General features: G+C 56.7%; 3 protein-coding genes and 1 pseudogene across 5 annotated transcripts in view; 2 read left to right on the forward strand and 2 right to left on the reverse strand.

Moving 5' to 3' along the window:
• LOC128801725 (zinc finger protein 501-like) overlaps nucleotides 1-13,168 on the forward strand; it is a 20,591-nt gene continuing 7,423 nt past the window's right edge. The window contains exons 1-4 of one of the 3 annotated variants that reach the window (XM_053967804.1): nucleotides 1-81; nucleotides 11,336-11,373; nucleotides 11,768-12,362; nucleotides 12,589-12,652. In XM_053967804.1, the coding sequence (XP_053823779.1) occupies nucleotides 11,344-11,373; nucleotides 11,768-12,362; nucleotides 12,589-12,652 (689 nt within the window). In that variant the 5' untranslated portion in view covers nucleotides 1-81; nucleotides 11,336-11,343. Of the gene's footprint in view, nucleotides 82-10,484; nucleotides 10,860-11,335; nucleotides 11,374-11,767; nucleotides 12,363-12,588; nucleotides 12,653-13,168 lie in introns of those variants that run through there. The other 2 variants (XM_053967805.1, XM_053967803.1) reach the window with 2 other exon arrangements.
• LOC128801777 (zinc finger protein 239-like) lies at nucleotides 11-8,414 on the forward strand. Its single transcript, XM_053967901.1, has 2 exons — nucleotides 11-81; nucleotides 6,654-8,414. Exon 2 carries the CDS (start codon nucleotides 6,681-6,683, stop codon nucleotides 7,587-7,589), a length of 909 nt encoding a protein of 302 aa, XP_053823876.1. The 5' UTR covers nucleotides 11-81; nucleotides 6,654-6,680; the 3' UTR covers nucleotides 7,590-8,414.
• On the reverse strand, nucleotides 8,447-10,721 carry LOC128801683 (class II histocompatibility antigen, B-L beta chain-like; annotated as a pseudogene).
• The window catches only part of LOC128801760 (zinc finger protein 239-like), a 27,379-nt gene continuing 26,469 nt past the window's right edge, over nucleotides 12,259-13,168 (reverse strand). The window contains exon 2 of the transcript XR_008435241.1: nucleotides 12,259-12,626. The gene's annotated coding sequence lies outside the window, so the exon portion shown is untranslated. The remainder of the gene's footprint in view (nucleotides 12,627-13,168) is intronic.

Here is a 13,168-nt window from a genome sequence, read left to right on the forward strand (position 1 = left end):
CTGTGCGGGCCCGGGAGCGGCGGCAGCGGCCGGAGGCCGGGGAGGCGGCATTGGCGGAGCTGGGAGGCGGCCCCGGCGCAGGTGGGAGCCGCGCTGGGTTCTGCGGGGGCTCGGGGCTCGCTGCGGGCGGAGGGGGCGGCAGGGGGCTGCGGCGGCTTGCTTGTGCCGTGTCCGGCCCGTGGTGGCCCTGGGCCGAGGGCGCTGCGGGAGCGGCTGCCCGCGCTCTCCTTCCCGCCGCTGCCTGGGCAGGAGCCGCTGCCGGAGCAGCGCTGCCTCGTCCCGCTTGCTGTGGCTAGGACAGAGGTGGCTGCCCCGTCGCCGGGAGCGTGCGGGGAAATTCACGTCGCTGGAGGTTTCTGTGTCCAGAGGAGACCGAGGAGTCCTGTCAAAGTGACTTTATTGCTGGGCAGAGGGAGAGGCCGTGGGGCATTTGCCGTGCGCTCTCTGCCCTTGTTGTAGTACGCAGCCTCCTTTTTATGCTCATTTTCCCGGCCGCATCTCCCTCTGCCTTTGCCCGCTGCCTGAGGGACTCGGGAGGTTCCGACTTCCCGATGCGCCTGCTGCCTGTCCTCGTTAATGTGCACCCTCCTTGTGTATAACAGCCGATATTCGTGGCTCTGTTAAGTCTTTGTTCTTCTGGAAGTTGAGGAATGTAGCGGGACTTTGAGCAGCAGTCTGGGTCAATTTGTAACATTTATTGGAACTGATGGTTTCTCCCGTTACTTCCTTATCTACAAGTGCCTGGCCCTGTCTCCAGGCAGATTCACTCATTGACTCTGTTTTGTTCTTCCCGGGTCCCCTTTGGTTGTAGGATTTGCTCTGGTGGCCGTTCATCTTTTCCCCATTTTTGGGCGCTCCCTCCAGCCGGGGCTGCATCAATTGACCGCTTTTTTCTGATTACATCATCAAATACTTGAATTCCAGCTGATTTCCCTGAACTTGTTAGAGCAAAAAACCCAGTGCTCTGATGCTCCCTGTATAGCATAGACAGTGACAGCACATGTTGGAGTGGGCAGAGGGATGATCCCCCCCCTTATTTTAGTGAGGTTTTGACGACATTCTCCATTTGCTGTTTCCCTTTGCAGCTTCACCCATTTCTGTTGCAGAGTCAGAGATCCTGACCATGGGCTCTGCCTTCAGCTGTGCCAATTGCATCTGTGCAAGCAGGCAGAGCTTGGGGTGAGGGGCAGAGGGAATCAGCCCAATTCCTGCCCCAGGCAAGAAGAGCCGGGTACATTGTCCGCACTTTGCCCCAGCAGTGTTAATTTGCATTTCTAAAGCTCCTCTGCTGGGTGCCTGGAATGCAGCTTCTCTCCCAGAGCAGCCTTCAGCAGCCCCACATGTGCCCCACCCACAAACTGTTTTGTTTTTTTTTGTTTTTTTTTTTCCTAATTTTGGTATCTCTTACGCAAACATACACAAAAAAATTCCAAGGCAATTAAGTTTTTTCTACTACTCCTCGAAGTAGAAACTCATTCTCCCATCCGTGACCCAAACCTAACTGGCAATACAGAACAAGGATTATTACAAAAAATACTCTAATGCTATAAACTTTGCACTGAAACTGCAGGAAAAAGAAAAACTCCACCAATATGTTTAGTGTTAGAGTCAAGGCATTATTGATTCTGGCCAGGATGTGCAACAGAAATCATTCCATCCCCACATAGCCCGGCTGTGCAGAGAAAATCGTTCCGTGACACCTGGGTTTTACTAGATTTCCCCAAACTTGATACGGTCTGAACCAATCTAAACCCATTGGTTTAATGTTCTATAGTTTCAAGTCGTGCAGTTTTTAGTATTTGTGTTCCTATTGGACCCGGATTTGTTTGCTTCTGATGTTAATTAGGTGGGAACTGCTGGATTTCCTTCTCAGCCTTTTGCAGAGCAGGTGTCTCCAGCTGTGCCGGGGGCAGTGTCTGGGGTAGGTGTTGGTTGCTGTTTGCTGCTGAGCGTTGCTGTTTTGCTGCTGGTCGTTATCTTTGTGGGTATCTTTTGGGCCATTCCCAGAGTGTTGAGCTGTTCAACTCGTCTCCATGGAGTGGTGGGACATCCCTTAAAAAAACCTTTAACTTTTCATTGCCCGAGGCCAAGGCAAAGCAAGCCTGAGTAGAGAAATCAAATGTTGAAAAGGTTGAAGTCGATGCCCTGGTGTATTTTCCATGGATGCAATGGCAGGCAGCGCAGTGTGTGAGTGTAAGTGAGAGGCAGAGTGGAATTGTGCCGTTGTGTTCCCCAGCAGCTGCGGCAGTGCAGGCACAGAAAGCACTGAAGCTGCAGCAGTGGCAGCAAGGATTGGCCCCGGTGTCTGGAGATGCCAAAGGAGGGTGGGCAGGCGGAGGATTTGAGCAGAGGATGTGTGGGCAGGCCCAGGGCCTTGCCCCGCTGTGGAGGCCTGGCTGCTGCTGCGCTGCCTTCAGTGCAGGCTCAGTGGGGGCCTCCCATCCTCCTGCTGCAGGCGGGAAGTGCAAATCTCCGGGGCTTCAGAGCCCTGGAGCCGAGGCTGAGGGGTCCCCCCGTGTTCAGCTGTGCTGGCGGCTGTTTCTGGCCTCAGGGCCACTTGGCACGGGCCACGCCACTTGGCCAGCAGTGGTGCTGCTTTGCAGTCCTTAGGCAGGGCCCGATGTCCTGCTTGGATGTTGGCAACAGCAAAGTGCCAAGGCAGGCTCTGTGCCAGCCCAGCTTTCTGTGGCAGAGATTTCACAAGAGACAGGATTGTGGCCACAGACTGCTTTAGATGTCCATCCCTTACCTCCAGCCTGCACTAGGTGGAGAATTAGCAGTGTAAGGAATTGCCAGGATGAATTGCAAGGGAGACAATTGAATATCGGCCCTGGGTCTGGCTCTTCTTCTTGCCAAAGCCAATGGCAAAAGCTGTACCCATGGCATCCTGGTTTCTCTCCCCAGCTTCCAAAGGTGTCTCTTTAGTTCCCCGTTCATTCTTTCTACCCAGCCTGGGCTCTGGGGGTGCCAGGGGTTATGGAGGTCCCATTGTATTGCTAAAGCTGCCATAACCCCCTGGAGGATCTTTCCTGTAAAATGAGTTCTGCTGTCTGATTCTCTTGCTTCCACAATCGTTTTTATTTGAATTATTTCTTTTAGAAGTACCTTAATACGTTGCTGTGTTTGCTGAGCTATCAGAATTGCTTTTGCCCCCCTTTTAGCTGACATGGTGTCACCAGAAGATATTGAAGCCTTCCTGCTCAGGGCATTTCAGTGCCAGGCTCTTACAAGCACACACAGCCCCGCCGGTTTGTCCTGCACTTTGTCTAATTCCCCTTCCTTCCTGTGAAAAATGCCATTCACTTTTGTTAAAATTTTAGAAGTTCAATAGTAATGAACATAGTAATTAAAATTAGGAGAATAAGAGACAATAAAAGTAAACAATTACGTAGTCCGGGTGCCTGGCACTCCGCCAAATAGCACACCTTGCTAACACAGGATTACCCCTTAAAGCAAATAGCCTATTGCATATTCATAGAGCTCATACATGATTCAAACATTGCTTTCAAACCAGGGTGTTTCTGCTTAATTTTAGCTTCCCCCCCATCTTGTAAATCAAGCTTGGTTGCTCGAAGTCTGAGCTTTTCCAAAACGGAGGCAATAATTCTTCTCTGGGGATCTTGGTGTCTGTTGCTGTGATCTCTGTCCAGAGAGAGCAATGCCAAGAATTTCTTGATTATCTTTTTCGTTCCTTGAGCTAGTTACAAAAAGTATCTTACATCACATAGTTTCTATTTTTATATTATGCTCTAGGCTAAAAACTGTATGTAGCACACTATTTAAAAGAGATTAATACAGCACTACTTAAAAGAGATTATTACATCATAACTTTCCAACATAACACATATAATATAACACATTTTAATATTTGCAAGGAGCCAATCATATAATATGCATTTTTCACACTTCCCTCCCTTGGAATAGGGTGTTGCTTCTAGGCACCATTTGTCCTGTTGCTTCAAAGTACTTTGAAGAGGCTCCATATCTGAGTTTCTCCATTTCCCTGAGGCTACCCACACCTCTGGGTTCACTTCAGCACAGGCCTGGCCAGACATTTGACACAAAGGTACAACAGAACTAGCCTCTGTATCGCCTTTTACAATATTAATTTGCATTCCCAGTTTAGAGATCAAATCCCCTCCCTGTAAACTATAATCACAATTGAGAGCAAATAAAAACTCTTGCATTTCAAACCCTTCCCCATATCTGCTAAGAGTGGTTGAATCAAGCCACTCCTCTTTCCCACTTCTCCCCTGAATAATCCAAGACATGTTTAGCATTTTCCCCCCTTAAGGGTTAAGATTGAGAGTGGATGGAGAGGCCCCTGTGTCCATCAGGAGAGGCCTCCTCTCGATGCAGACCCAGCCTGAATGTTCTCCAGGGCTCCAGTGTGGAGGGTCCCTGGTGTGATGGGAGCTGTGACACCCCTGACAATCCATGTCCATGCAGGGGTGGATTTGCTCCTCCTGAGGGTGCTGCTGTCTCTGCTTCCAGTGTTCCTGTGCCCTGCAGCTGGAGCCCTGACTCCTTGCCAGGGGCTGTTTGGGTGGGCTCTCCCCTGCCCAGGCGGGCAATGCCTCTGCCAGGTGCTTGTGGCTGACCCCGTCCCCTGGGTGCTGGGGCCCCCTTGGGCGCTGGGATTGATCCCTGAGGGGCTGTAGGAACTGTACCATGGCCTTTGCCTTCAGCTTGGCCTTTGGCTCATCCCTCCTTGCATTCAGCTGCTGTGCCTTTGTGCCCAAGTGCTCCAGGGCCTCCTTCTGCCACTCCTGCAGCCCCGCTCAGTGCCTGTGGGTGCTCATCCTGTGAGAGCTGCTCAGCTTTCTGCAAAATCTTTCCTTTCTCCAGCGACCCAAACCAGTAATAGAAAATCCTGCTCCTTGCATGTGCACTCTGCATTTCCCAGCTGTTCCTTTGTTTTCCTGCTTGTGCTCAGGGTCCCCTCCAGAGCCCGTATGGCAGAGCCGGTCCCTGTCCTGCCGCAGTGTCCAAAGGCGGCCCCCCCGGCGGGCAGGGCCGGCAGCTCCCCGGGGCCGGGCAGCGGCCGGGGCGTCCCGCAGCCTCCTGGGGGCCGGGGGCCAGTGCCGGCCCTGCCTGGGGCTGGTGGGGTCTGGCAGCGCCCGGCGCTGAGCCCCGGCTGCCCCACAGCCCCGGCCCGGCCCCGCAGCTCCCCACAGGCCCCCAGCCCGTGCTCCCGGTCCCGCAGCTCTGCGCCCGGTGCTGCCGCTGCCCACCGCAGAGAAACCCCCTGACATCCTGACCTCCTTTTCCTGTCCTGGAAACTGGGGATGGAGAGGATCTGGATCAGCTGGCAAATTCTGAGCATAAAAGAGTGCTGAAAAACATCTCAGTGCTCTGTATTTTTCTCTTCCTCCTCTTTTCCATCATTCTTTTTCTTGGCACATTGATCCCTCCTGCTGCTTCTTGCCTTCCCCATATTGCTGCACACTCCCCTTCACCCGATCCCTTCCCAGCACACCAACACCATCCATCCCCTGTTGTCCAAATCCCTTCTCCACTTCCCTTCTTGCCCCCTGGGTGTCCATGTCCTTAATTACCTGTGGGGGAATGTGCAAACGACCTCAACATTCTCTCAAGAGACCCTTCAGAGACATTTTGGGCTCATCATCCCTTTAGCCAGGACCCCTCCCTGGCTTTCCCTTTTCTGCCCTCCCTGGGTGCCCTGCCATGTTCACTCCCCGAAGATCCCAGTGCACTCACGGATGAGATTTTCAGTGCTCTCTCCCTGCTGCCTCCTCACAGACCCCCCTGATGTGTCACTCGTCTGTCTCCTGGTCACTGCCGGGTCCCCAATCAATCCCCGGTGCCGCCGCCAGCCAAGGGAGCCGATCACCCAAAGTGGGTGAGGCACCTTCAGCTGCACTCCCTGCCCGCCGCTGCGGACGGTGGAAGGAATTCCGGATGAGCCCCAGGGTGTGCGGAAAAATTGACATCAGCAGAGCATTGATAACATTTTCTGAAACCGATGGCTTCTCCTGTCACTTCCCAGCGCTGCCCCAGCTCCATCCCTGCCCCTGCGCTGGGATGCTGTGGGTTTGGGGGGAAGAGGGAGCCAGCAGTGGGTGCTGGGCCTGGGGGCAGGAGGAGAAGGGAAGGAGAAGCAGGGTTGAGGAACAAAATGGTCAAACGCTGCACGTGGCAGGAGAAGGTGGGATTGTGCAGGAAAATGAGGAGTAGCAGGGAGAAGAGGAGTGTGAGGAAGAGCAGAGACACAGGAGGAGGAGGAGGAGCAGAAACAGGAAGCAGCACAAGGTTCCACCCCTCCCTGTATCTGCAGCCTGCCCCCAGCCCCAGGAGCGCTGCTCCCCCCACATGCAGCAGGTGACTGTGGAGGGGGATCCATGATTTTCACGGGGTGAATCTTGGTGTTTCTGAGCTTTCTTGGGCTAAATGTTGGTGTTTTGGTTTTATATGGCAGCTGAATCTTTATCTTTTGGAGGAGGTTTTTGCTGACTTGTGATGTTTGGGGAGTTTTTGATCTGTGTCATGGAGTTTGTAGGATTTCTGGGCTGAATCTTGGTGTTTTGGAGGTTCTTACAGACTCAAGATTCCCAATGACTTCCTGAGATGAACTTGGGCAAGGAGGAACCTCCAGTCCAAGGTGCTCTCCTCTTGCTTTTTCCCCAAACCAGGATTTGTCATTGCCAGGGCGTGGCTGGATGGAGGAGGAGGAAAAGCCCCAGAGATCCTGCAGGAGGAGGGGCTGCAAACCCAGCCCAGGGAGCTGCGGGGAGGAAAGAGCCCCCCTGAGCCAGGAAGGCGGCCGGAGATCCAGCCGGAGCTCGGAGCTGGTGGAGAAGGCTCATGGCAGGGAGAAGCCACACAAGTGCTTGGAATGTGGGCAGGGCTTCAGCCGGAGCTCCAGCCTGATCCGGCACCAGAGGATCCACACTGGGGAACGGCCCTACGAGTGTGGGGAGTGTGGGAAGTGCTTCAGCTGGAGCTCCAGTCTGATCCAGCACCTGAGGATCCACACTGGGGAACGGCCCTACGAGTGTGAGGAGTGTGGGAAGAGCTTCAGAGACAGCTCCAACCTGAACCAGCACCAGGTGATCCACACTGGGGAACGGCCCTACGAGTGTGGGGAGTGTGGGATGGGTTTCAGAGAGAGGTCCAGGCTGTTTGATCACCAGGTGATCCACACCGGGGAACGGCCCTACACCTGCTTGGAATGTGGGAAGAGCTTTGGGTGGAGCTCTGCCCTGAGAATACACCGGCGCATCCACACTGGGGAGAGGCCCTACGAGTGTGGGGAGTGTGGGAAGAGCTTTGTGCAGAGCTCTGCCCTGAGAAAGCACCAGCACATCCACACTGGGGAACGGCCCTATGAGTGTCCCCAGTGTGGGAAGAGGTTTCAGAGGAGCTCCGATCTCATCGTACATGAGCGGATTCACACAGATGAGAGTCCCTTCCGCTGCCCCGACTGCGGGAAGGGCTTCAAGCGAAACTCCCACCTCACCCTGCACCGGCGCATCCACACCGGGGAGAGGCCGTACGAGTGTGGGGAGTGTGGGAAGAGCTTCTTCAGCAGCTCAAGCTTGACAAAACACCAACAGAGGCATCACTAAGGGAAGCCCTGTGAGTGCCCCAAGTGAGGGAAGAGCTGAGAGTGAGGGAAGAGCTTCGTGCGCTGCTCCAGCTCCATCCCCCATGGGAGGCTCCGGGCTGGATGATCCCCAGTGACTCCCGTTGGGCAGAGCCCTGGTGCCCCCGTATGGGGAATAAAACAGAGAGTAAAACAATGGAGCCGGTAAAGGGGCCCGATATCTGAGGCCTGACTGAGCAGAAACTGTGGGAGACACAGACACAGTTTAAGTCTCCCTGGGTAAGAAGTGACCAAGCATCCTGATGTGAGACTTTGTGATAAGATAATGTTCCCAGGTGACGGGATGTCATGAAGAATGTGTAACCAATGGAAATTGTTAGCAAACATCGAGCCCTATAAGCACCACACAAGTAAAACCCTGTATAAACAGCTGGTACCCTCAATAAAATTGGCTTCTGGTCTGAGCTCGGCTGTCCCCGTCTCTCCATCGTGGACAACCCCTGTTGTGGGTGATCCCCGTTGGGTGGGGGGAAGGTGTTGGAGGGAGTTCTTTCCCTTCTCCTTGTGCTGCTGTGGTTTGGTTGGTGATAAATCCCCTCCGTGTGCCCGGGCTGGGTCTGTTGTCCCCGTGCCGGTGCTCGGGGCGGGATCTCTCCCGTTGCTTGTCTCCAGTCCCGGGCCTCTCCTCAGCCAATGAGAGAATGCGATGGACAAGAGCCAGCCAATCCGAGAGAGCGGGGCTGATGACTCACCAGTTGCCGGGCAGACCCGCAGCAGGCAGTGTTCCCCACCTGGACCCCACCCTCCGTGCCCAGTCCCGGCCCCGCCGTGGGGTCCCCCCAAGTCCCTCCCCACCGCCCCCCCTAACCTGGACTGGGCTTAACTGGGAAGCTTTACTGGGAAGACTGGGAGCAGGCGGGCAGGGGCAGAGTGACAGCAGGGCTGGGGGGACACACGACGCCCCCAAAATCATCGTGGGGAGGGAGCGGGGGGTCCTGGCCGGGCCCGAGGCCGCGGGGAGCGGCTGCGGGCGCCGGCGGCTCAGGAGCTGTGTGGGCTGAGAAGAGGAGGTGACAGCGGGCTGGGGCCCCGGGGGGAGCACACACGCTCTGGGGGAGGGTGGCCACGACCCCCGGGACCCCCCTGACCTTCTTGTGCAGGCAGAAGCCGAGCCCCAGTGCCAGGAAGACAAAGCCCAACTCTGAGTCCCCGATCCCTGTGGGCATCTTGCTGCAGGCGGCGTCTGGCGGCATCTCTGGGGGGTCTGCAGGAGTCAGGACCCCCCAAAACCTCTCACGGACACCCCAAGCCCCTCCAAGCTCCCTCCCGATCACTCCCAGCCCACCCAGGACCCCCTGAAACCTCCCCCCGATCCCTTCCCAACCTCCCCAGCACTCACCAAAGCCTCTCCCATCCCTCTCAGGATCCCACAACCCCCTTCCAATTGTCCCCTACAGCCCCAGGACCCCCAGATCTTCTCCCAATCCCTTCCCAGCCCCACCAGGACTCACCCAGACCCCTCCCAGTCTCTTCCCAGCACAACCAACCTCATCCCAAGCTTCCCTTAGCCATCCCCATCCCTTAGCAATCTCCTTCCAGCCCCTCCAGGCTCACTCCAATCCCTCCCAATTACACCCAGCTCCCCCAAACTCCCTCCCAGTGCCCACCAGGACCCCCAGAACCCCATCCCACCCTCCCCAGTATCCTCCAAACCCCTTCTTAGCCCTTCCAGACCCCCCAGCCCCTCTCCCAGCTGAAACCAGGCTCTCTCCCTCCCAGTAGCTCCCAGCACATCCCAGTGGCTCTGGCAGCGCCCCCAATTCCTCCCCCGTACCCCAGTGGCGGCTCAGGGGGTGCTCCAGGCTGACGTGCTCCACCTGGCAGGTGCAGGTGAGCCCGTGCCAGGGGGGGGGTTTCCAGCAGCACCAGGAGCTGGTAGGTCCAGGCCTTGTTGGGACCATGTCGGTGGCCACCACAGAGAGCTCCTGCTGGCCCTGGAGCCACCTCAGCTGGGTGTGGGCAGGGTAGAAATCCATCAGGGAGCAGCCCCGGCTGGGAGCTCGAGGGCACCAGCGAGATGGATACGCTGGGGGGCACTGGGAGAGTTTGAGGACAGACTGGGATCAGCTGGGGGGAACTGGGAGAGAGAGGGGAGGGGTGGGGTGGCCTGGGGAGGGACTGGGAATGGACTGGGATGGAGTGGAAATGGACTGGGAAGGAGTGGGGTGGCACTCAGAGAGATGGGAGGGGATGGGGGGGCATTGGGAGAGAAGGTGTAGGTCTAGGAGTGAACTGGGAATGGACTGGGCATGGACTGGGAGGGGCTGGGGTGGCACTGGGAGGAACTGGGAATGAAGTGCGCGGCACTGGGAGGCCGAGTCCAGAGCGGGGCACTCGGCGGTGCGGGTCTGCCTGGCAACTGATGAGTCATCAGAGACACGCGCTCTGATTGGCTGAGAGGCGGCAGCGCCACGCTAGGCTGATGGACAGCCGGGAGGCACTGGCAGAGACTGGGATGGACTGGGAGAGCCACGGGGGGCAGTGGCAGGGACAGAAGGTCTCGGGGATGGGCACAAGGAGGGCTGAGGGCTCTGGGGCGATTCCCAGGGAGGTTTTGAGGGCCTCCAGGGTCATTGCCAGGGCAGGGCCGGAGGGGACGCGCTCTGCCCCCCGCTCACCTCGGTGCTCCAGGAGGAACGGGCTGAGATACTCGTAGTTGTACCGGCAGAGCCAGTCCGGTGAGATACTCGTAGTTGTACCGGCAGAGCCAGTCCGGTGAGATACTCGTAGTTGTACCCGCAGAGCCAGTCCACCCCAGTCCTGTTTTGCTCCTTAACGTGTGGGTCGCTGTTCCAGTACCTGGCTGCTGTCTCCCCATAGAGGGTGAACCCCAAATGGTGCCACACGGTTGCTGCATTTTCAGAGTTCCTCTTGGATCCTTTGGGCCATTGGCTGTGCCCTGGGAGGGTTCTTTGTGCTCCTTTGTGACACAGGAGAACCTTCCAGGCGGTTTCCGTGTGAGCTGCTGCTGTGATGTCAAAGGAACACTGCCACGTCCCCGTGGTGTTCCCGTTGCTGTGGGACACGGAGGCCTCAGTGTCCAGAGTGGCTGTGGGCACTGCTCGTTGCCGGAGGATCCTCCTGCCCGAGGCATTCTCAGCAGCCAGCCCACCCCTGACGGGTCTCCTTCTGTGCTTGCAGGGCTACAGTCAGCAGACGTGTGCAGCGCAGCCAAAATGATCCAGCACGTGGTTGCTGCAGTTTGCACGCTGTACTCTGTGGCGTATTCAGGGTATTTTTTAACCCACTTGGCACATAAGTCGAGGTTTCCCCTCGGTGCTGTGGCTTTGGGCTTGCTGTGTGCTTTCTGTTCTTCCTCTGCACCTGAGTTGGCTTTGTAACCAAATTGCCATGAAGACATCATTGGTTTGGGAGAGCTCCTGCCAGCAGCTGCAGCTGAAAAAGGGGGTGTCTGCAGCCAGCGGGGCGTGCACAGCATTTGCAATGAGCCCTGGGGGGTTCTGTTCCCTCAAGCGGGGAGTCTGTGGCAGCAGAGCCTGGAACTCCCTCCGTTTGCTGGTGCAGCCAAGAACTGACCCAGCCCAGTATTTTGTGCTGTTCTCTTGCTGTGTGAAGGGACTGTGGCTCCTGCAGGGACGCTGTGAAAGCAAAATGCTCTCTCGGGGTTGCCTTGCTCCATGGCATTTCCCACCACAGGCAGATTTTTTCCCTGACAGCATCTGGTTCATGTTCCCTCTTCCCTTGCAGGGCACCTCATGTGTGGATCCCGAGCAGCTCCTCCTTCGGTGAGTGGGAAAGGAACCTTTGGTGTTTGGAATTGTGCAGCAAGTTGTGAGCTCGGCACGTGGCAGCCGAGTGCCAGCCTGGGAGGCAGAAGGAAAGTTCCTGTCAGTGTCCTTGCAGCAGCAAAGGGATCCCTGGCAGTTTTCTCCTTTTCTGCTGAAGAGCTTTTGAAGAGCTGCAGGTCTGGTTTTGCAGGCAGAGCATTGCTTGCTGGCTTTAGCCATGGTGGAATATCGAATTCCCAACAATAAGTGGCAATGTCGACTTTAGCCCATTGTTGGTTTGAACAGCTCCAAACCCAATTTCTGCTTAGGGCAGCTGGATGTGCAGCTGAGGATAAAGAAGGTGATAACTGAGACAGAAGTTCCCGTCCCTCACGCTGCCGTCTGTCCACAGGGCACAAAAGCAGCACCAGCACCTCCTCTGGCTCCCTCTGCTTCCAAAGAGGAGGCCAAAGAGGAGGAAGAGAGCAGTGAGCTTCCCGCTGTTCTGGGGGACGATGGTGAACTTCCCTCAGTGCCAGGAGATGAGGGTGAACTTCCCGTTGTTCTGGGAGACGAGGGTGAACATCCCGTAGTGTGGGAATACAACGGCGAGGCTCCCGCGGTGGGGGACAAGGACAGTGGACATCTCCCGGCGTGGGACGAGGACGGTGGATGTCCCCTGGTGTGGGACGAGGATGGCCAAGCTCCCATGTTATGGGATGAGGACGAGAGACATCTCCCGGTGTGGGATGAGGACAGAGGACATCCTGTAGCTTGGGAAGAGGAGGGTGAACTTCTCCCAGCATGGGAAGTGGACAGTGAACGTCCCCTGGCTTGGAAAGATGATGGCGAACCTGCAGCATTTTGGGAAGAGGACGGAGAACCTGCCTGTGCTTGGGAAGAGGACACTGAACCTCCCTCGGCTGTGGGATCCTGGGCTGAACATTCTGCCAGCAGCACAGCCCTGCAGCCAGAGGGGAGAGGGGAGTGGTGCCTGATGCAGCTGAGTACGTCTGCTCTGTTCCTGTGTGCCAGAGCAGGCTGCTGTGTGTGTGTCTCGGCATCAGCTGCACCCAGTGTTGCTCTGCAGCTGAATGTCCCAGGGCCATTGATTGTCCTTCCCCCGCTGAGACCAAGGGGCTGCCGGCCCCAGGGAGGGGGGCTGCATTCTGGCTCTGCTGCAAGGCGGGCTCTCACTCTGGGAGGGAGCGTCTTCCACGTGGTTTCTTTCAGGGAACAGTGTGAGCCTGGCAGAGCCTGCCGAGAAATACCTGGAAGTGGAGCAGATTGGCCAAGGGTAAGTGCACGGCAGTTACTTCTGCACAAGCAGGCCCAGGTGTTGTGCTGGTGCAGGACCAAGTGAGAAGTCAGGAGAGCTCCAAACACCTCCAGACACTGGGGTACCATCCTGCTGTCTCTCAGTCCTGATCAGAATTGATAACTGTGCTCAGAAGGCACCATCAAAGGCCCCTGAGGCTGGCAGTGTCCTGCCTGCAGCAAGGAGCAGGACTGTTGCATCCCGGAGTTTGGGTTTAGATTAGTGTTTTTAATTTATGTTAGAATAAGTCAAGTTCTGTAATCCCGCGTTTCCCCCGTGTTGTTCCCCCCACCGCGGTTTCTGGCCCCGGGCTGCCTGCTGCCGGATCTTACCCCTGTGCCGCTCCTGTAACCACCCTGCCGTCCGGCCCCGGGAAACCCCGTGCTAGCCACACGATCCCGCTCAGCCCGCGGCTCGGTGCCCGCCCCTGCGGGGTTCTCTGGTTGGTCGCTGTTGCTGGCGTCACCGCCATAGCAGCCGCCCCTATTGGGCGGC

The sequence above is a fragment of the Vidua chalybeata genome, chromosome 31, assembly GCF_026979565.1.
Source record: "Vidua chalybeata isolate OUT-0048 chromosome 31, bVidCha1 merged haplotype, whole genome shotgun sequence".
Taxonomy (NCBI): Eukaryota; Metazoa; Chordata; class Aves; order Passeriformes; family Viduidae; genus Vidua; species Vidua chalybeata.

Bases quoted from the DNA above. Each gene is read 5' to 3' on its own strand.
- LOC128801777 (XM_053967901.1), top strand. From the start codon at position 6,681: ATGGAGGAGGAGGAAAAGCCCCAGAGATCCTGCAGGAGGAGGGGCTGC.